The sequence below is a fragment of the Merops nubicus genome, unplaced genomic scaffold (genome assembly GCF_000691845.1).
Source record: "Merops nubicus isolate BGI_N331 unplaced genomic scaffold, ASM69184v1 scaffold3971, whole genome shotgun sequence".
NCBI classification, from domain to species: Eukaryota; Metazoa; Chordata; class Aves; order Coraciiformes; family Meropidae; genus Merops; species Merops nubicus.
The window spans coordinates 3,695-26,663 of record NW_008586054.1 but is presented as its reverse complement, the minus strand read 5'-3'; the positions used below and the strand labels follow the sequence as shown (position 1 = coordinate 26,663).

The 22,969-nt window shown below is 38.5% G+C and overlaps 1 protein-coding gene across 1 annotated transcript in view; it reads left to right on the top strand.

Moving 5' to 3' along the window:
• Positions 1 to 22,273, top strand: part of LOC103780822 (serine palmitoyltransferase 3-like) — a gene marked incomplete at its 3' end in the record, with an annotated part of 48,724 nt that extends 26,451 nt beyond the window's left edge. Inside the window, exons 2-6 of the mRNA XM_008948514.1 lie at positions 5,326 to 5,517; positions 7,072 to 7,226; positions 8,185 to 8,333; positions 19,997 to 20,121; positions 22,180 to 22,273. Coding sequence (XP_008946762.1) covers positions 5,326 to 5,517; positions 7,072 to 7,226; positions 8,185 to 8,333; positions 19,997 to 20,121; positions 22,180 to 22,273 — 715 coding nt within the window. The remainder of the gene's footprint in view (positions 1 to 5,325; positions 5,518 to 7,071; positions 7,227 to 8,184; positions 8,334 to 19,996; positions 20,122 to 22,179) is intronic.
• Positions 22,274 to 22,969: the final 696 nt, after the last annotated feature.

Sequence of the window (22,969 nt, the reverse complement as noted above, 5' to 3'; positions counted from 1 at the left end):
AATCAACATACATTGTTTTTTTATTAGGTTGTATGCAACAACATGATGAAATCTGATCCAGAAACAGATGAGAGGCTCTTCTTAAAATGAGGGAGAGTAAAATAAAGTTTCACCCACTCTGGATTGGATTTTATTCCTAGTAAGAAACTTAAGTTTAAAAACGAAGATATTATTATTCTGCCTATATTTTATTTCAAGGATATAGCTGTTTCCACCTACTTCTGCTCTATTGGAAGTCGCCATAATAGCTAAAAAAATATTTAATTAAGGGGGGTTTCAAAAAGCAGTTTGGGATTTTTGCATTTCTTTGGACTTCATGTTGTTTCTACAGAGTGGATTTGCATAAAAACTTGGGTTCCTAGGTCCCAGTTTCCTTAACACATCTCCACTCACACAGGTTTACTCCTAACTTAGGCCAGTATAAGCTCCATCACTGGATGAGTTCAAGACCAGGTTGGATGGGGCTTTGAGCAACCTGATCTAGTGGGAGGTGTCCCTGCCCATGGCAGGGGGGGTTGAACTATAGATGATCTTTACAGTCCCTTCCAACCCAAACCATTCTTTGATTCTCTCCTCATTTTAAGGATAGTATGAACAAAGATTTAAAATATTATTCATGCTATTGCATAGCAACCTTTTATTTTTCTTTTCTAATGCAAATATCATGTTTTGTAGTTATTCCTTATATAACAGTGTGGCCAGGAGTGTGCTTAATAGACTTAAAGATTAATTGGCATTATTATTAGAGGAAGCTATTTTGATTAACATTTTATGTCCATTCAGCATTTTATACTGATGCCTATTCTAACAGCAGTGTTAGATTTGTTGTTGCTGTTAATCTCTCTATTTTAAAAACTGAGGGTGTTTAGAAGGGGATTCTTTAATTGAAGAGAGTTGCAAAATACTTTGGGTAACTACAGAATATGAGGATCTAAGATGTGTTGCACTTAAAGATGACTTTACTGCATTGGCATTACTCCTGTCGACTCCCTTGGCATCAAAGTCTTGCCCAGGAATTCTTTTACTGGGATTGTCTTACTGGAAACTGATTTGCAGCTGTGGTTTAAGGACTCTGCCAAATCTATTGACTTGGGTATCTCTAACTATGTGCTACAGAGTTACAAGGCTGAGCTGCCAGTGTGGCCTTTGGTATCAAGAGATTACAAGACAGCATGATCTAATAAGCTAAGCAGAGACTCAACACATAGAAGTTGCATATCATCATTATGCTTTTGGTTTCTGAGAAGCCAATGAAATCCTAGATTTGCCAAACTCCCTGGCAAAGCACCCATTCGTTTTGAATTTCCTCTGTCGCCTCTCTGCGTTGGGTGTCTTTACATTCCATTAGTAGATTCCTGCATTTACGCCTGGAAAGCACACTTAGTCTGTGGCAGGCTGCTGAGAAACTATTTTGATGTGGAATGCCAGCAGAATTTTAAAAACAAGCCAATAAAATGTGGATTAGCATATCACAAATGGTATTTACTCAAGATTTTTCAAGGAAGCCAAACATAAAATTGGTGAGTAACTCTGGGCTGCTGCTGAAGTTGGCCTTTTTGCCAGAGAAACTGGGGGTTACAAATATGATTTTTGAAAAGGTGACCAGGGTGATGCAGGGAATGGAGTTCCCCAGGGTTCTTTTCCTGGGCCTGCACTCTCACATTTTCATGGTCTGGAAAAAGGAGAGGAGGAGAAATAGGTGACATATGTCAACAATACCAGGTTCTTCAGGGTAGTGAAAAATCAGCTCTGGACATCAGCCATTGCAGAAAGTTCTCATGGGTAGTGTAATGCTGATAAAACTCTATTCAAAATTGTACGTCACTAGATGAAAAACAATGAAGTAATTGGAAGGGGAAATGATCCTAAGAATGCACAAACAGCAGCGTGCTCTAAATTTGGTATTTATTGCAACCAAGGCAGTATCTACTGTAATCATAAGACATATTTCTGAAACTGTGAACTGTGGCAAGAAGGGAAATAGAATATTAGCAATCTTTTAAAAAGCAACAGAAAACAAGACAAAGCATCATTTGCAGATGTACACTGTGCCCTCAAGTGTTGTATGCACTTTTAGTTCTCTTCCTCTGCATCTCAAAAAGGTATTACTTGAACTCTGCGGAGTGAAGGGAAAGTTGAGCATTAGAACAGATTTTTTTTTTTTTTCTTTTTGTAGTTTTTAACTCTGTGTAAGGACAAAGACACTAGAGTTAAATAGAATAAGATTCTTCAGCTTGGGAAGAGAGAAGCAGAGAGGCAAAAGTCATTTAAGTACAGAAAATTCAGTTGTGTAATTGGTGGAGTGGGAAAGCTGAACAGACAATGAAAAGTAAATTGTCAAATGAAATTATCAGGCAATTTTATAACCAAGAAAGGTAATACTTTTTTAACAGATTAAATCAATTGTCAAAATTCACAACTTATTTCCACAGTATTTGTACATTCAAAAATGATAAGCAAATTCATAGTTATCCCCTGATGACTGTTCAGTGTGGTAATACAGCCTCAGACTCATGAAATCTCAAAGCTGGAAGTTGGGAGAATATACTAAGAAATACTGAAAATTTCTACAGTTAAGTTGTGGAGCTAGAAATTGTCTACTACAGCTGTTATTACAGATATTAATACTCTTGTAAGGGTACAATTCAGCAGAGCACCCGGTGTGTAACTAGTGATCTCAGAATCATTTCAGACATTTGTAGGAGATCTACTGTACTTGATTTTGGTGCCAGCAACAGCTAAATTACACCTGTCTTCACTGTCTAGATGTTTTAAATGCAATCTCCAATTCCAACTCTTTCTTCTCAAATAGAACTTTAAAATAACATGCAAAAAGTCAACAGTAATGTAATGCAAAATGGTAGTTAAGCATTCATCCACTGACCGTTCAGGTTGGCTGAAAGTATTGAACTTCCTCATGATGTTCAGTCAGTCACCTGTACCCCAATGCTTGACTTGGAAGTGTAGCACAAAAGCAGCCACATTACTGCTCTCCAGAAGCAGTAAATCCACTTGCTTTGGTTATTCCAATCCTGAGACTTCCTCTGGGGTTTTTTTGTGGGACTCTAGAGATAGATGATGTGCTTTTTTTCCTCACTTTAGTTTTTAGACATGATGACACCGTTGGTTTGATTTTGTGGTGGTTGTTGTTGTTTGGTGGTGGTGGTGGTTTTGTTTGGTTGTTTGGGATTTTTTGTTGTTGTGTTGTTGTTGTTTTAATTTGTTCTCACAGCCCTGTACTAACCTTAGGCTGTTTGAAGACTCTTAGTTTTCAAGATACTTCAATAGACTGGAGAATACGGATCATAGACTAACTCCACATTCTTAGTACTTCACTACCATTGACACTGTTTACTACTACCTGCTTGTATTAAGAGTAGTAGGTGATGGTGGTTACATGTTTGAATATATATGTCATACTGACTACATAAAGCAGCAGCAGCAGCTTAAATGTGAGTTCTACAAGAGGTGAGTCTTATTGTGGAAAAAGTTTTGCACTGGGGGAGTCTGATATGAGTTTCCCTGGTCCTTCACCAGTAAGATAGACAATAAAAAAGTGTTTCTTAATAAAATTGATAAACAGAATCATCACGCTAATTCTCTCCTTTGGGCTCAGGTGCATTATCACATGATCCCAGCTTGACAAGCTACAACATTGACTGAATTGCCATCCGTGACCTTAAGTATGCTCATGGCAAATGTAGAGCAATAGGACTGAGCTTAAGCCTTGATGAAATACTTTATCTTGTTGCTGTGTGCACACAGCTGTTGTAGCTCCTTTGAAATATGACAGCTATGTATTTAACTCACTCTCATAAAATGTTTTTCATGATAAATAGGTTGTCCTAAAAGACTAAAAGAGTAATTAGCCTAAGCTAGGAGTGCATGTGTAGCACTGCTTCAAAGGTCTACCCTCACACGGTAAGAACCAGCCCTGCATTCCTTCTCCCTTACAGGGCAACAAGTCTTCCCAAACTCTAAATGTCTTTCTCGTCAGCCCTACCAGCCTTTTTTTCTTTTTTTCCTTTTTGGGTTTTCTTCATAATCTTTATATTCTACCTATATTCTGCCCCACACCTTTTTTTTTTTTTTTCCTCTCTCCTAAGAAAACTTTTACAAAGATCAATACTCTGTCTGACAAGCACAGTCAATTTGCAGTTTTCTAAATATGACTCTGCTGTCACAGCTTGCTGTATTACATGGATGGATAACCTACTTTTTTAATTCATCCATCCCACAGGCAGCATTGTATTAATGGCATTTCTTCATATGTTGATTGTCTTGCTTTATAATATGCTCAAATATTTGTCATTTGTTCTTTGACTTTTTTTTTCTTTTTAACTGAGGACATTAATTTTCTGGATTACATTTTGGTTTTGAATTGGCAGGTTGCCTGTTACTAGGCAGTAATTTTAAATGCCATCATATTTTGCAGAAATAAGGGAATTAATTCTCTTCCAAAGAATAATCTGATAAGCTTACTGAATAAGTTGGTCTGAGAAGATTGCAGATGAAAAACTTAGCTACTTTAATTGGAAAACTGAAGTTTTAGAATATTTTGAAGACACAGTATTTTGTCCACACGTGGTTGTAAATTTCTAGAAGTTGCTTACAATCGGGTCACTAATTCCAACAACGAGGGGGTCTGTGTGTCTCTACTGTTCTTGTTTGGGGTTTTTGTTTGGTATTTTTTTTCTTAACTATCTGTACAAATATCGATGAAGTAACTGAAAATATGGTTAAAAGCATTTGCAAAATCAGTACAGAAACAGAAAGCTGGGATCATAGCTCTTTTCAGTTCTTCCTCAGATCTGAAGAACATCATGATCAAGGTGCCCTATTTTAGACAGGATTTGTTGTATATAGGTTAGTTGCTGCAATGGGTTACACAAGACTTCCAGAAGCAGAATCAGGTGCGGTGTGAGTTTTTAATTCTGCCCTTCCCTTTCTATAGCTCTGTCTTGCAAGAACAGAGTATTGTGGTTTCCATTTAATCACTTTTGAAATAATTGTCCAATTACACAATAATATATTGCCAATCTTTCATAAGTTTCACGTGTTTCAAAATAGACAAGGGAGTGGTGTCAAAGAGATCTGCAGCTGAGGACTTTGGTGGAGAGGGGAGAAAAATGGAAGACACTTTTAGTGGTCAGTGTTATAGGTCCCCCTCTTCAGGTATAGTAGCATTAGATGATACAGTGTGAAGGTCTAAATGTGTCTCCTAATTTGTGGTGTGTTAGAGAAACAGATTTGCCCCAAGGCCTAAGGTTTGCACTGGGATAAGTTGAAATGTATTAATCACAAGCTTCTGTTCTGTATTTTCAGAAGAATGGCGTATCAAATGGAACTCTCTACAAAAAAACATTTATTGAGCACTTTGAACAGGCACCAATGTATGTTGCTGTTCTTACTTTCCTGGGTTTTGGAGTGGGAACAATATTTGGCTACCTGCGAGATTTTATGAGAGCCTGGGGACTAGAAAAACGTAACATTGCTGCAGAGAGAGAAGAACAAAAAGTATGTATGAAAAAGACATTACATATCCATAGCTGAGTTTTCCCCTGCTTGCAAGTTATGTGCAATAACATACCCAAAGTAAGAAGGCTTTCATCTTGGAGGAGAACACTGCATAGGGATGAGAGGAATGGCATACACTGTAGTATAATTAAACACGTGTATGAATATGTACCTATATTCATATTTAAAATAACAATTTTTACCCAGAGAGATATTCAGCTTGTCCTGAGTATCAGAATACCCTAAACAAAGTAGAATCTCAGTGTATTAGGTCAATCCACAGAAAAAGAAAACTCAGAAATGCCTTATTGTCAAATATATCTCTCCAAGCTCTTAAACCCAAATTTTTCTTTGTCCCATCTTGCTGTCATAATTTATCATTCACAGTGATAGGCAGTGCTGACATCTTTGTAATTATGGACCTGTGTTTGCTGAACTGCTGATCACAGAGCACTCAGGAATCATTGTCTCAGCTAAAAGTGAATATAGCCTCAATTCTTGCTATTCCTGACTTAGAAAATTTTTCATCACCCATAGTTCTAAGTGAAACTTGCACCTCAGCAAGCCCGATTGCCTTCTAACTTTGTTTTGGGTTTTTTGTGGCTCCTCCTTCTCTGTGTAGTTTGAGCCATCATTTACAACATCACTTGGCAACTGGAGAAAAAATGTGAATAATGTTATTGTTTCTTTTACAAAAGAAATTCCCGAAATAATTTCCTGTTTTGGCTTCTCAAGGATGCATGCACTACTTAATGAAATGTCACGGTGCAGTCTCTTTTTATCAGCATTCTCATGGAATATCCTTTTCAACTCACTTCAGAATCTGGCCATTTATTGAGCTATTTTGATCCCGGGTATACCAATTAAATCCTTTTCTCATCCACCATGGATTACGTGTGTCCATTTAATTCTCCAGTCTCCCACTTATGTAACCACACAACATGTTAATTTACTAATTTATTGTATCCAGTGTCTAATATGACTATATTGCTGTTTCGTATAAAACCTTGTTTAGGTTCCATACCTTTCTTTTAATTTAATTTCAAAGTAAAATCCATAGATAAAAATTAATCATCAACCAAACTAGCTGTTGTAACTGGCTGTTTGCATGTCCAGTCTAGGCCAATAATGCCCAGATCAATTACATTGGACTGGCTTTAGTCTCATGTATCCAGCATTTCAGGAAACATAATGACTTGTTTATCCTAGTTTTGCAATCTGCTCCACAAATTGAAGCATTTGGTTTCTCTAAGTGGAGGAATCATGAGTTTTCAGTTTCCAACTTTCCAAATACTGGGCAGGCGAATTAGACCAACTTGTTGACCATTTGGAAAAGAAAAAAAAAAGAAAGAAAACCCCCTAAAAAAGCCAACACTGTATTTTAAGGGCATTAAAGTAAGATATTTGCTGATTTGGAGTTGTTTGTGACATAGGAACTTGTGGCTATTATAACTCTTCATTTACTAATAAATCAGTTTCTCCTTTTTAATGGGGATGACTTGGGTACAGACACATTTTCCTAGCAACATAACCCTGTGCATGTTTTCAAACCAGGATTTTGTGCCACTTTATCAAGATTTTGAGAACTTTTACACCCGAAACCTCTATCTGAGAATACGGGATAACTGGAATCGTCCAATTTGCAGTGTCCCGGGGCCGCAGTTTGACCTCATGGAACGTGTCACAGATGATTACAACTGGACATTTAGGTGAGTCAGCTCACACTCCACAGCTGTCGGCTTCATAAGAACGCTCCTGATACATCTGCAAAGTGCAGCAAGTTACATCGAGCCCCCCACAGCCAAATATAAATTCCCAAATATCCTTGACTAATAAACATCAGCATTTTTTTTTCTTTTTCTGAAATTAGTACCATGCTGAGAATCTGTCCCCTTACTTCTGAACGTTGTTTGGAAATGCAGTATGGAATGGACTGAACTCTATCACAAGTGGGGTTTCTTCAGCCATGTCAGCACGTGACTCCTTACATTTCATTTCTAACAAACCTTTAGTCAGAATATTGCAATGAAAATTGTTGTATCCCTTCGTTAAGATTTAAATCATAATTTCTTGCATTGCATAAATGTGGCTTCTTACTTACATAGTGAGTCTTTGGTAGTGAGCTTTAAGCAGTTCACAGCTCAAAGATTTCAGTGTATCGCAACTGTTGGAGAATTAAGCAGAGATAGAAATTCACCACATAGGCAATGTGCAGGTTGACTGTAATTCAGCTTATTGAGAATGTATCATGGTGTTTCTCACACCATTTTCCTCCTGTTTAATTTCTCTCTGTGTGTTTGAATACTCATGACATTCTGGAGGCTGTTGACAGTTTTCCAGGCAAAGTGGTGTTTGTAAGTCGATCTCTCTATAAAAGCCTAGCTTGCTTGCTTTATTTACATCCATAAAGGCACCGTTTCACCTATTACCACTATATTGCCATCTACAGCTTGGAATCTGGAAGACATTCTGAGCAGGATGCAGTATATAGTCAGGAAAATAGGCTGGAAAAACTTTTAGGATGTTAAAGTATGAAGATAAAAAATTCACGAACAGGAATTTGACAGTGGAACAAAATTCAATGGGAAAATTTTGGGTTTTTTTCTTTTTTTTGTTTGGAGTTAGAGGGTAAGTTGCACTATTCTTTAAAATTTGCTCTAATTATAGGTTTACAGGAAGGACTATCAAGAATGTAATCAATATGGGTTCTTATAACTACCTCGGCTTTGCAGAAACGGATGTTAATGCATTGAAAACTGTGACCATAGAGTTACAAAAATATGGGACAGGAATCTGCAGTACCAGACAGGAAATGGGTGAGTAAACAGCTCGATGGCCACCAAGGTTTCTCTATGTGCTTTTTCTCACTTATATCTTGAAGGAATGGGTTCCTTAGAGAATTTTAGTCACATCAATAATTGGTTGTTTCACTACTAAAAGTGATGCTGCTTTATTCACTATCACATAAGGATTTTTTCTTGAAGGAAAAATGTTACTCCATTTTGGGGAAGCAAAACCAAATGTGTTATACAGTGGCCTGGAATTTTCAGTGATGGAAGTAACAGGCTTTTTTTTTTTTTTAAGAATTAAAATAAACATTGAGACTTCAAGAATCGTTCTAAGGTAAATGTAATTGCATCACAGATTTATATCAATTACCACATACTGAGTGTTCTGGTTAGTAAACTGAGCTTTTACATAACTGTTTTATTCCCATGTTCTAAGAATATATTGTAATGATTTATGAAACGTTAACAGGCACAACATAGAAGTTTCTAGTGTACCTCTAAGTAATAAACTCAGAAAGGCTCCACCTGACTGTTTTGGTTTACATGTTCTTTGATTTGTTTGCTTTTTTTTGTTTGTAGGTTGCATGTATATTGCATATTTTTACAACTGTGTATTTGTAAAATACATTGTAAAAATGTGTAATGCATTTCTAAAAATATTTGTCTATAGAGTTTTTACCATGGTATGTTTTTACACAAAGCCTTGCATTCCTAATGGTGCAAATAGCCTACATTTCAGAAAAAAAATAACAATTTCTAGCCATAGAAATGCAAGGGTATGGTTCTCTTCAGGCTCTACCTTTCTTTGGAGCTGTGAAAAGAGGAAAAAAAAAAAATCAGGTTAACTTCCCAACTTCCCAGCATGAGAAATCTTTTATTATCCAGCAACATGAAAAATGTTTCATTTCTATCACACAAAGTAAACTCCTTTCCTCCAGAAATCTTATGGAAAAAAAAAGTTGTATTTAATTTGGTTTTTTTATTTAAAGTCTTAGTTCCAGACAAAAAGTAATGCAAACCTTGTCATCTGCTTCTTATCTTGTCATCATAGTTTGATTTGCCAATAATAAATAGATCAGTGACACTACTCGGGGGGGTTTACAGATTGACCCTACTTTCCTTTTGTAGGTGACCCATCTGGTGACTGCAATATATTGTTTAACCTGAATTGTTTGCTTGAAATTGGTCACCATTACTAGTCATCTAAGGTATTGAAGGAACATTTCTCGTTGTCTTTTTCTCTTGGATTCTATTTTATCTGAGAACATCTCAAATTGTTTTCAGGATGTCAAAGAATATTCCTGATGTTCCTCGTTCTTTTGTGGAATTTTGGAAGACTTGCATAACTTTGACTTACTCTCAAAAAGAAACCTTATGAAAATAGTTCTTTCTTCAAATATTAAAAATCTTAATAGTTAACTTAATCTAGTCTGTTTTGAGAGCTAGTGTATACAGATTTCCAGGATCTTCTCTTCATCTGAACACCTGTGCAGTACTCAAAGTTATCTTGACAGATTGCACAAAGTTTTAGATTCATTCTAACAGCTTTCACAACAAATAGTCCTGTGAACTTCATTCAGACTACTCCCAATGCAAGAAAGGGCTACTACAAATAAACAAAATGGTACAAGTCTTGTCACTATCCATCCTTTAGAGAGTGAATTCCAGGGAGCTGCTTGGGGATCAGAGCTTAATAAAACAGGAAATCAGGGTGTTAAGATCCAGCTTAGATGGTGCAAATGAGCAGTCATAGCAGCTAACAGAGCCTGTGCTTCTGAAGTCAGTGGGGAGAGGTTGCTCCTCAGAACAATTCTGAGCAGTGGTTACTTCACTGGCCCTGGCTCTGTTAGAGCCTGTCTACTGCCAACAAGTGTATAGAGTCATAGAATGGTTTGGGTTGGAAGGGACATTAAAGATCATCCAGTCCAATCCCCCTTCAGTGGGCAGGGACATCTTCAACTAGATCAGGTTGTTCAGAGCCCCATCCAATCTGACCATGAACATTTCTGGGAATGGGGCATCTACCACCTCTCTGGGCAACCTGTTCTGGTGTTTCACCACCCTGATTGTAAAAAATTCCTTGCTTATCTCCAGTCTAAATCTTCCCTCTTTTAGTTTAAAACCACCACCCATTGTCCTGTCACAACAGGCTCTCCTAAAAAGATTATCTCCATCTTTCTTAGAGGCCCCTGTAAGTACTGAAACTACCTAAAGGAATTAGTTGCTTATTAGTATTGTGGATACTCCCCTTTTATTTCCCTTTTACCTCTTTCCTTACCCCTCTGCTTCAGCTCTTTTTTGGTTCTGTTGATCAGGTTTGAAAAATACTATCCAAGTTAGATATACCCATATCCTTTCAAGAGAGAGTTAGGGAAGGGTCTATATGAAAAGACTTGTGTTTTTTAATTATAAATTGCTATATTCATCTTAGAAAAATAGAACAGAATAATGTTTTCTCTTGGGCAGATAGTATTTCAAAACTTTTTTTGTTATTGTGTCACTGAGCTAAAATGGCTTGAAGTAAAAATGAAGTGAGCTGTAGGAGTCAAGGCTATAAATTGCCTGTGGGGTCCTAACCCAAGACAGCACTTGAATATATTTATAATTTCAAGGTAATTGACTTTAAATGTACTGTTCTGTTAATGGGCACGTAAGTGTGTGCCATGTTCAGGGTTTTACCAAGGTCTCCCTCTAGCAGTGGAGTGATCTTTTTGAGAAAGATTATTCCACTACTTTGAGAAAATTTCAGAGGGGAAAGCAAAGAAGAAACAAAAAAAATGAATGTGAGCAATGTTTGAAAGAATACTTGATGGCAAAACTGTCCTTTGTGGTCTTCTGCCTGAAGTCCTCCTCTTGCAACTGTGTAGACTGTGGGGTGGGTATAAAATGTTGTCATATCAGAATGTTGTTGGAGGCAGTTTGCTCTCAGAATAAGTTAATACAGACATTTTAACGTGGGGGGGTTATCTTCACAAAACTGTGTTTTATTAAGGAAACTTAGTGAAGCTAAACCTTGCTAGATGTAAAACAGTTATTCTACATTCCAAGAAAAGTAAATTAAGGCTGTGTATAAACATAGTTCAGAAATTAACTTCATTAAGAACTGTGAAGCCCTGCTCATGTTTTCTCTAAAATAATGCACATGCCACTTGAACAGATATTCCTGTTGAAGCACAAAGGTGTAGGAGACAGATAAAAACAGTGGCTGGTCTTCCTAGATTTGTCCTCCATAAAAAGATTTAAGCTTTTTCATTCCATTTTTAATTCCATGCTCTTTTTAAATTATAATAATAATAAATCACGTTCTTAGTATAACAATGTCAAAATAAGACACATTCCTGAGGCTTTTGTGGGACTTCAAATCTGAAAGAAAAATAGTTTCCTTTTTTTTAAGACCTTTAGGAGCAAGATCTTGGGGTTATAAGTGGTAGTTCCATGAAAGCACTAGCTTATTGTTCAGTGATCAGAAAGCAAATCAAATACTAGAAATTATTAGGAAGTGAACAGAAAGCCAACAACAGAACCTAAATCTGTGGTTTGCTGTCCTCTTCAGTACTCTCTGCAGTTCTGGTCAGAACCATTTATCAGAACTGGAAAGTGTCAGAGAGGGGCAACAAGGATCACCAAAGGCCTCAAACAGCTTCTGGATGAAGAACTATTGAGCTGGCTGTCTTCAGCTGTCAGAAATTCCTGTCATCTGGCTCAAAGAGAGCCTAAAGGGGAAAACTGCAGAATTCTTCAAAATCCTGTGTGGTGTGGAAGAGTGGTCAGGGTTGGCTTTTTGTTGTCTCCTCCCCTACAAGATCTACAGATCTATGAAGCTGATAGGAGGTTTCCACCTAAATACAGGAGGCAGCTCTTCACACTGAAGGCTGGCAGACCCAAGGAACTCGTTGCAAAGAAGGCTGCAGATGCTAAACCTTTGACACATCCTTGCATTTGAGGGGACACTGGCCCCATGCAGAGGAGACATCATGGATAGTTACTGGAAATACCAAAGCTATTCTCTGATTCAGGGTGTCCTTATGATGAAACCAGTTAGAAGCAGGGATAGTAATATATAAGTTTGTCCTGCTTTCATTCTTCCCAGTCATTGATACAAGACCACTCCCAGATGAAGGATTATGGGCAAAAAGGATGTTTTGTGTGGTGCTGTGCATCTAATGCTAACTGTTTAGCATTATTTTATGTAATTAGTTGTGTAATATTTATATTTTTACTTGCATGCCTAAGGCCATTGCTTTGCAATCATAGTACTGGACCTGTGGACTAGCAAATCATTGTACAAATTTGGCTTGAATTAGGAACGTAATATATTTTATAAAGCTGAGCAACATTTATGATAGAGGTAGTATATAAGGAAGTAATGAAGGAGTGACCTGGCTGTGTTCAGTGTTTCTGAGGACACTGAGACTAAAAAGCCATCAAAGGAAGACACTGTGAAAGAGATCAACAAGAAGGAGTTGCACATATGCTTGGGGCATGTCTCCTAAGAGCAGTAGCCTGGGTGAATGTGTGAAAGTGGTTGTCTGCAGATAGTAGGCAGAAGGCAAGAAATGCTGATATCATGGTCTGCTTAGAGATAAAAGCCTTTTCAGTTCTGTGTGGTGCATGGGATTGAAGTAGTCCCTGAAGGACCTTGGCAGAAAAAAGTTAAGCATAAATAAGATCCTTCAGAAAATTTTGGAGCAACTGGAGATATAGAATGAGGACCCTCTTGGTGAGAGGGACAGGCTAGGGGGAACAACAGAACCATTCACCTAGAACAGTAAGAGCATTCCCAGCACATCTGAGAAGGGCAAGGCTAAATTTGCTGAAGCCAGAGGGAAAGATGCTGCATTAACTGTGCGAGGTGTCAACAGAGAATACAGAGAGAGCTGTACCAGTCATATCTGGCAAAACTGACCGTGAGTGTCATTTCAATTAAAACAGCTTTTCTCAGCAGCAGTCTCTCCTGCAGGTGCAGAAGTCTTTTATTTAGCTATTTGGCTAGTTCATTGTTAAGCAAGAAATTCACTAGGACATGAAAAAACAGGAAGTTTTGTTTTCCAGGAATAAACAATGGGATGTATGTTTCATTTATCTTAAGTTTTCCCTCAAAAGTGTTATTTTTTGGCTTAATAAAAATGCTAACAAATAGGAATCTAAATAAATTTGAGCTAGTATATATTCCCTCTATGTAGTGAAAAGAATGACAGCTTGAATGTGAAGTCCTTTTTCCCATGCAAATCAATGTATTTTAATGGCTAGAGTGGAAGTTGTTTACTTTTGGAGGCAGGCTCACGAGCCGTTTTGTCTGAGCCCATCCTGTCATGTTTATAGTCAGCCTTTTCTAAGCAACCTAATATAAGTTTATTAAGGCAGAAATTTGCAAATGGTTGTTTGACACCGTTTCCTGATTGCAGATGATAATAAAATCAGTAATGTTGCACTTTTTCAAAATATAAGGCAGGTTATCACACCCTGAATGCTCCTGGGCTTAGCACCACAGTGGTGACAGGGCTGTCACATGAGCAGCTGGGAGTTGCAGTGTTCTATTTATCTAGCTCACCATTATTCTTATGGAGATGATATATGTGAGTAACAGGAGCAAATCTATCATTAGTGCTATTTAAGCAGCCAAGCAGGATTCCTGTCTTTTGAAATCCTTCTCCTGTGATTATGTCTTTGACCAAAAGACAAGATGGAGCCTGCACAGAACACTTGTAGGGTGATTCATTCTGGAGGGCATGCTTAGGAAATCACCTTTTGACGCCTGGCTTGCATGCAGTTGTTGGGCTTTGTTTGTTTTTTTTGAGGATTTTTTTCTATTTGATTGTGATCTGATTTCTAAAAAGCAGATCTGACAACGTGGGCCAAGATTTAAACTACAAATGTAGCACCATCCCCTTTGCTTCCTTCCATTAGGTTTTAAGGTCCGATATGAATTATTAGCAGCATTTCAAGAAAGTAAAGTTATTTGGCCATTCTTTCTCTGATACCACTTCAAAGCTTTAATTAGCTGCAGGGCTTGTTTTAAACTTGGTACTATAGAAACACAGAAATTGTTTGTTTTTCAGTTAGGAGAAAGAGATGAAGAACTGAAGTTCATGTAAAGCACAGTTTCCAAGTAGGAGCTTCAGGAAAAATACAGCCACATACGTGAGATTTAGATTTTATATATATATATATTTCATGATCTTGGTTACTTTCTGATAGGGTATTTTATAAATTAGGAAAGACCTCACAAGAGGAACTTTCCTTCTTTATTATCTCCTACTAACATTTTCCTTGTTGTGCCTACCCTCTCATAAATAACTGATCCAACTTCTGATCAAAGGGTCAAGTTTGCCCCTGGTATTTCACTATTGCAAAAGTCTGCTTTGGAAAGCATGATTAAGCTCTGGACAGTCCATCTTCTGACAGGTGGAACCGAAGGCTTGTGTGACCTTCTTAAAATGGAAAATATCTCAAATATATAATATTATCTATGTATGTGCAATTATTTAGACACTCAAGAAACTACCACCCAGGCTGTAACATGAAGAGGTTGGATGTTGACTGTAAATTTTAGCCTTGTGTTTTTATAAAGGAAAAAAATAAACAAAACAGGAGGACCTAAATTAAACAAAGTTTTGTTAAAATGAATCTACTCTTCTCTGAGAATCAGTAAGTTACACGGGTACATTATTATACCTATGACACTGGCAGCATCTTTATGGTATGACAGCCCTATCAGCTGGTAGTAACATTAAGAAACTTGAGCATTTCCTTTTTTTTAAGTGCTTCCTCAAAACCCACTCCTTTTGGAGCTCTTTTATGCATATGGAAGGTTAAATGGGGCAGCTACATTATATTACTGGGTGTTTTTCTCCCTCTCTTTTGCCAGTACGTAACATTCTACAAGTTTAGGCTTTGCTCTTGTAGTGGGCTTTGTAGGACAGTGATACCACCTGCATCGTGCACTCTTGTAGAATGGTGTGAATAATGCACTTTCTGTGTCTTCTGCTTCTTCACCCTTCAAGTAATAACTCACCCAGTCTGTGTGCTTCAGTAATATTATTTGTCTCACTTCTGACAAATATCTTACCCAAGTGAGCTTATGACCTTAAGTTACAAGCGTGGCAGGGAAGTTCAGGTGTTCTGTTCTGCTCCCTGCCCTCCTAAGGATACCTCTGACAAACTGTCATTTTCACAGAGTAATGGTTCCTGTTCACCTGTGAGTCACATCAGTGATCCATAGCATTCCCAGGTGCTGCTCAGATGTGGAACTGGCTTTTATGAGAATATGTTCTTTTTCTTTCAATAACTTGTTTATATCAGTTGAATCCTCCAGCTTTTGTTTAACTTGAAGTGAGCAGGTATTTTCCTGTCTTCTCTGGGTTTCAGAATTCCAAATGAAAAATTCTCTTCAGGGATACTGCTCCCAGTGGTGGCAGTTTAACCAGTACATGTCAGGTCACCCAAGAGCCTGAAAGACTGTACTGGGCAGACTGACCAGTGGCATAAGCCACCTGAACTGGGTGGATCATGGGAGGTGCATTTTCAAGCTTTAACTGTCTAGTAGATGGACAGTGACTTTCAACCCCAGAGCATGATGAAGCCTATGAAATTGTGCCCAAGCACAACATCCTTCATGTTGTTCCGTGTCCCCACAGTGCAATGGCAAGCTAATGGAGGGAACTGGGTCATCAGATTTTGAAAAGGACAGGATTTGCTTTGAAAAGTGTGGAAACCTGTGGAGGTGGCTAACATTGTGAAAGGCCACTTTTGATAAGATCTTTGATTTCACTTTCCATACCAGCGTGGTAGTTTAATGCCAGCCAGCAATTAAGCACCGCGCAGGCACTCGCGCACTTCCCCCTCACTGCTCCCCTTCTTTTTACTCAGAAAGTAAAACTTATGGTTTGAGATAAAGACAGTTTAACAGGACAGAGCAGAGAGGAGAAATAACTATTATAATAATAACAGAATACACAAATCAAGTGATGCACAGTACAGTTGGTCACCACCCACTGACCGACGTCTGGCCAGTTCCTGAGCTGGGTTGTGCCCTGGCCAGCTACCCCCAGTTTATATACTGGGCATGATGTCCTATGGTATGGAATGCCCCTTTGGCTCCTTTGGGTCAGCTGTCCTTGCTGTGTCCTCTCCCAGCTCCCCGTGCACTCCCAGCCTCTCCTGGCAGAGCAGTAGGAGACTCTGAAGAGGCCTTGACTTAGGGTGAACACTGCTTAGCAACAACTTAGCCATCAGTGTGTCACCAACATCATTCTCACACTAAATCCAAGATGCAGCACTCCACCAGCTACTAGGAAGGAAATTAACCAGGATGAACACTTATATGACCTTAAAACACCATAACACATGCTGTATTCTGTTGCACACAGCAGTGAGGAGTAACTTTCGAAAGAAAATATTCCAGTTTGTCTCTTAAAGAGGCAGGTAGCTTTCTCTCTTCCTTTTTGTCTTAAATCTTTCCTAGTACAATGGCATATATTACTGAGTTGTATCCTTGTTTCTCAGGTCAAATCAAGCTGTAATTAGCATAAAAATCATAGCAGGTAGAGTATGGGGACAAATTCTAGTGTCTGTGTCTAGGACAAGCGTAGAAGGTATCTGTATATACAGTGTATTATTCAAAATATATCTACTATATATAATTTTTTATTCTTCAGATCATAATGCTGGACTGAATCCAGTACAAGACAAGACATTTTAAGGGCCATGATAACCTGACTTGACACTGCTAAGGTTGAATTTAATGAAGACTGGTGTAATTACTGCCTGTCTTCGGTAGCTTGAGATGTAGCAGCTTGTGGCAGTGCAAGTTCCTTTGGAACAAATTTGCATCTGTCTGGTAGTGCTGTTTATGCTTGTTGGGGTGGTTGGTGTAACCAGCTGGGAAGGCTATTGGACCAGCCCCATCCCAGCAGAGCATATCTAACCCCTTGTTTCCTCTGACAGAGAGAAGTGATATGATTGGTGCAGTTTATATGGTGTCCAAGGACTGACTGACCCATACTGGGGATATGTTTTAATATGATTGAATAAATCCATAATTTATTAAATAAATATCCATTTCACTCTAAAACTGGGAAAATGCAAGCTGATATGCTCCATCAGATCCATGCAACATACATGGCTGTCCTGAACCTCCCACTGTCAGTACTGCTGTGTAGAGTACTGCTTCTGCAACACCTCATACCTACCACCTACAGTATTGCCATCATCATTAAGATAATTCAATACTAGGGCTCATTTCGTTGTCATTCAGGTTTTGGTTTTGCAAACCAAACCCTCATTGATTCCAATTTGTATTCCAGGATTTGTAAGCAATAACAGCAAACAATATTATCTGCATTCACTGTTAGGCTTAGCAAGCAGGAATCAGTCACTTTCAGAATGTCTCGTTCTTCACCATCACAAAATCAATACAAATAGGTCCTTTCAGGTTCACCTAACAGATGCTTGAACAGAGTAACCTGTAGTGAGTCAAGATTTTCTTCTTTCTGTTTTTTACAAACAGAAAACACATGATGCAACCCCCCAAAGCAATTTAACTCCACCCCGGTAGTGTCAGATTTGCCCCTGGAAGAGTCAAGGACAATTTTCTCATGCCTCAAACTGCCTGCCTTGCAAAGCACATGTGGGTTGTTTCTTGTGTGTGCTTTCACAAAGCTCCTTCTAATTAAAGCTGTGACTATAGCCCGGCTGGTTTCAAGCTTCCGTTGCAGATTTCATCTTTTCTCTCTGTGCTGATAAGCCTCAAGCAACAAAATAACACCTACAGGAACACTGGGGGAGCTGCCCATGCTGGAACCCTCAGCCATCCGTGAGTGCTGTAACCAGGCTGAAACTAACTGGGCCTAAAATGCAAAAAATATGGAACAAACTATAGAAACACACCCTGAGACTTATTTGGCTTCCAAGTTAAGACATAGGTTCTCACACACATCTCAGCTCTGCAACACTATGTGGTTTAGTATTTCATGAATCTTGGCTACCAAGCAGTAGCTGTGTGCAGACCCAGCACATATCCTAAAAAAGCAGCCATCCTCAAAGAACTTCACTCAGAGTTGGCCCACCTCCACCAGAAAGCCAGATTTTGTGCCACATTACTTGATTTATCAGAGCCAGAGACGACCCAGCTTGGGGTGATACAACAACTGCAGAGATGCTCTTGAAGCTCTGTCAGAGTTGGTCCCAGTCTGGCAAAACCCAGGCAGGTTCTGTGCAAAGTCATGGCACTGCTGTGCTTTACTGTCCATGTAATCCAGGGTTCTCCAGAAGCCACGTGATCCTTGCTCCTTATCTCCCTGGCTATTGGAGAATTACCTGCCTACAGGATATTTTTCTCACTGTTTCCAAGTGAATGCCATTTTTACCTTAACAAGAAAAAATAATGAGAGCACTACCTCATTGTAACCAGCTGAGTTAGTGCTGCTGCTGCTGAAGTTGTACCACCACCAGTTTTATTTGATGGGTATTTTTAAATTAGCTTTCCTCCATGGTGAAGGTAAGATCATCTTCCTGACTCACAATACTTGTCGAGACACTCTAGCCAAGCTTCTGCCTTTCTCCATTCATCTGCTCTTTGTCCATCACAGTGAACACAGATTTCTTCTTCCCATCAACTGTAATTCACTTTTCCTACATTATTGTGACTTCAATCTGTCCAGCGCAAGTGAGGTGAAATATTCACTTTCCTAACTTTTTCCTTCTGTTCCCAGCTTACAGCCTTATTCATAGGAGAAATACTGTCAGAATCCACAGGCCACTCTCTTTTCTTCCCCACAGATCATCCTATAGGAATTCCTTCTGTCCTGGTACCTGCAATGCACAGCCAGGCAACCAAAGCCTAGAGAGCTGGCAAGTTAAGATGATTCATTGCTGTTCAACGTTAGTTATTAACTCAGTCTCTTAACACCACTCTCTCATTTGTTGCCTTTTCAATTTGTCAGCCTCCATTGTGAGTTGGATGGGAAAAATATTCTTTTGTTGGATAGCTGGAGCACTTCATTTGTTTGGAGACTTCAGGCTCTAATATTAGCTAAATAATACACGACACAGGAAGATATCTGGTGTTTTATCATTTATGTTTGACTGTTGAGAGGCAGGAAAGAGGAGAGTTATCACTGATTATGGAGAGTGACATAGCTTTTACCTTCCAAAGCAGACAAAGATGGAGAACATTTTTGTTTGTCTATCCATATGAAATCATAATTAAGGATTTTGTACACATGCATAGGCACCCAAGAAAAAAACTGAAGACTTCTCTTGTCATCAGGTTTTGCTTTCACATCCAGAGAGAACGCAGGAATACCTAAAATATTTGCTCTAGATTTCCTACAAAAGAGAATTATTTTTGTTGTCATTGCAAGGGGAGAAAAAGAAAAAAAAAATACTCTTCAGAATAAACTGTTAGAAGTTGTTGTTATGGAAAATGGAGGCTTTTTCCTAAAGCAATGTTTTTGATACCTTAACAGCAGGAGTATTTGTTAATATTACTTGCAGCTGGTTTGCATCCTTGCTGCTTCTTCTTGTATTGTCCCACACGCACAACATAAAAATGGAAAAACTTCATTATAACTTAGTGTCACACAGCTTAATGACACACTTCTAGCCTGTTCTTTTGTATATTTTATGTCATTAGAATTAATAATTTCCAGTGTAATGAGATTTAAGATGCCCTGTGCTTACTTCTGCAGGCACCCTAGACAAACATGTAGAACTAGAGAAACTTGTGGCCAAGTTCCTTGGTGTGGAAGATGCCATGGTGTTTGGCATGGGCTTTGCAACTAACTCAATGAATATTCCTGCCCTTGTTGGAAAGGTGAGTACTTCCTTAAGGAACACAGAGAACAACTGTTTATTAATTGTTTTAACAACCATTGCAGTGTTCTGGGCACACAGTAAGTGGAAAGACTTGACTGAGGAACAAAGCTTGATACCAGGAATGCATAAGTTGTAAGACTAATGACCTGGTGACCTTAAGTATGCTCCTTCATCACTTTTTCTAGCTCAGGGTGTTGGCATCACAAATACCTAACATCTATTTAAGGATGAGTGGTACAGTTGTTTAGCTTCTCTAAATGAAGTTGTTTCTCCCTAAAACATAAGCAGAGTTGTATCCCATGTGTCAGGTGCTGTGGGATATGAAGTATTTTGGCTATTTGCAGAGATATTGCCCAACTGCCTGTAGTGAAAGATTCTCATTAGGGTGTTTTTTACACCACTTTCTGAAAAGATGAAGAACAGTGTTTGGCGTTCCTGATGAACAGATCTCCATCCAGCCCCACAAAGAAAGCTGGCAGCAATTGCAAATCTAAAGTCGTGACCATATGACAAAAGCTGGGTTCTTATTTGGTGTTGAAGAGACTTCATCTCCAGTTTGGGGTACCCAACACAAAGGTGTGAAAATCCATCATCCTGTCAATCACAGCTCCTGACATAAGAAGCAGATACACTGTGCTGTTAGCTGGGAAAGTGGGTAGCTCATCTTTAGATCATGCAGGTGTGAAACAGTATTTCCTTCTTGTTGAAGATGGAATGAACTCAATGCATGGTGTGTAATCAAGACTTCTTCTGAAGCACTGATGTAGAAGTGAAGTTTCTTCTTCACTCACTGCTGAAGATGAATCTAGCTTTTGCAAGAGATTTCTAAAATACATGCACACAAGGCTTGGGCAGGGACAGTTGCTCCAGCTGCCCAGAGCATGAATTGAATCTGCAACACTGCTGGAGAAGTTGTCCAGCAATTTCAAAGGGAACAGATACAGAGAATTAATAAAGGTAAATATATGAAATTGCAGACATATTTAACAGCATAAGATACTTCTCTCTCACTTATTTTCCCTTACTCAGCTGATCTCACATGGAGACTCAGGCTGCTCTAAGAGGTGTGATATGATAAGATGTAAGTGGCACAAATAAAGATATTACTATATGTATTTTAAAGTGTATAGCCATTTTATATATGTTAATATATAGTATTATAATGTATTATGTATATTACAGATATTATGTAATTGCCTTATGTTGGAGAGATGTATTCCTAATTTTTCCTCTGTTATTGAGCCTAGCAGCTGTATTTTCTTGTCAAGGTGCATATACTCCTACTGTTAGTTCTGTATACCAGTCTTTAGGTGGATTTAGGTGTCTCTCTCAACCTAGACATAATCAATGTTTCCAAAAGAAGTATTTCCTTAATGTTGTATTGCTCTTTGGGTAATGAAACCACAGCACAAGATGTATAATGAAGAGCAGAGCTAAATTAGGGTTCCAGCTTGAATTTCAGCTGTGAATCCTGGCTCCTGTTAATATGATCTACAAAGTTATTTCTGCTGCATTTCTATTTCAGTTTCTAAACAGAAAATGAGTTTTCAACTCAGTTAATTAATGAAAAATATACTAGAGATGGACTGTGTATGCATGTACCAGAGAAAGACTCTGCCTGGTGCCTAGGCCCCACTCACACCCTACTAGAGGTGGTATTTATGGGGCATTGATCTATCCTGATCTCATCTCTGCAGCACAGAGTGCTGGTGTCCATCAGCCTCAGTATGACTCCTCCTTACATTACTGTTGTGCAATCTTTATAGCTGGGGTGGTGACTGAGTTTTCCTTGCAACACAAAATAGACTGTGGACAGGTTACAGAGGAAGCAACATCCCTTGATTTTACTACAAAGCAGTCAGTCTCTGCTAGGGTTTTTCACTGCCTGGGAATACCTCAGAATCTGATTCCACAGAAAATCCAGTTTGTGTTTAATACTTAGAGGTAAACTGGTGCAATGCTGTATCATAGACACACGTGTGCACTGACACAGACGTGCACATGTGTCAGGAGCCCCTCAGTTCATGCAGATGCTTATTGTGCTCCTTCTCCACAGGGCTGCCTCATTTTAAGTGATGAGTTGAACCACACTTCTCTCGTTCTTGGTGCAAGGCTTTCAGGTGCTACTATTAAAATCTTCAAGCATAATAGTGAGTATTGAAGTTGGAATTATTTACAGACAGAGTTGTTCACACCTCAAAGGCAAAATGCTTCCTTTTAATGCTTGCTTGCCTGTCAGTTCCTAGATAATACTTTTGTCCAAGCAGAAGGATTAACTGTTCAATATTATGGGTGATTTCTGATGGGGAAAAAATTGTAGTGTAATATTATAACTGCTGTTGTGCATGACTTGGGTCATCAGGTTGGACCTTAATTTCAAAAAGCATAATCTTAATCTTGTTGCTGTCTTTTTGACATGCTGAATGACTATTTGCTGTCAGAAGGGTTGTATTGTTGCTCTCACTATAGCCAAAATCATACAAATATGCTTACAAAAACATACTCAGGATTTCCTGCCTATATTTGTAGTGGGTTCAGAGCAATCAGAATTACATTAATGTAATTTGAAACAGTTACCCTGAATTCCCAGGGGCCTGTATCAAAGATGCAGATGGTTATATCAAAAGCATCATCGCAAACATTCTTTGAAGTATAATTTTAGTATAGAAATCACACATTAACTTTGCATTCATATAATTATCTTCTAAACGATGCATGCATTTTAACTTTTATTTAGTTAATGCTGCTGTGGTCACTGTCAGAGACACTGTGATTGGCTTTGATAACAAGAGCTTGTTCTTTTCCCTTATATTCCCCATTGCAATTCCCCTTTTCATCCCCACTTC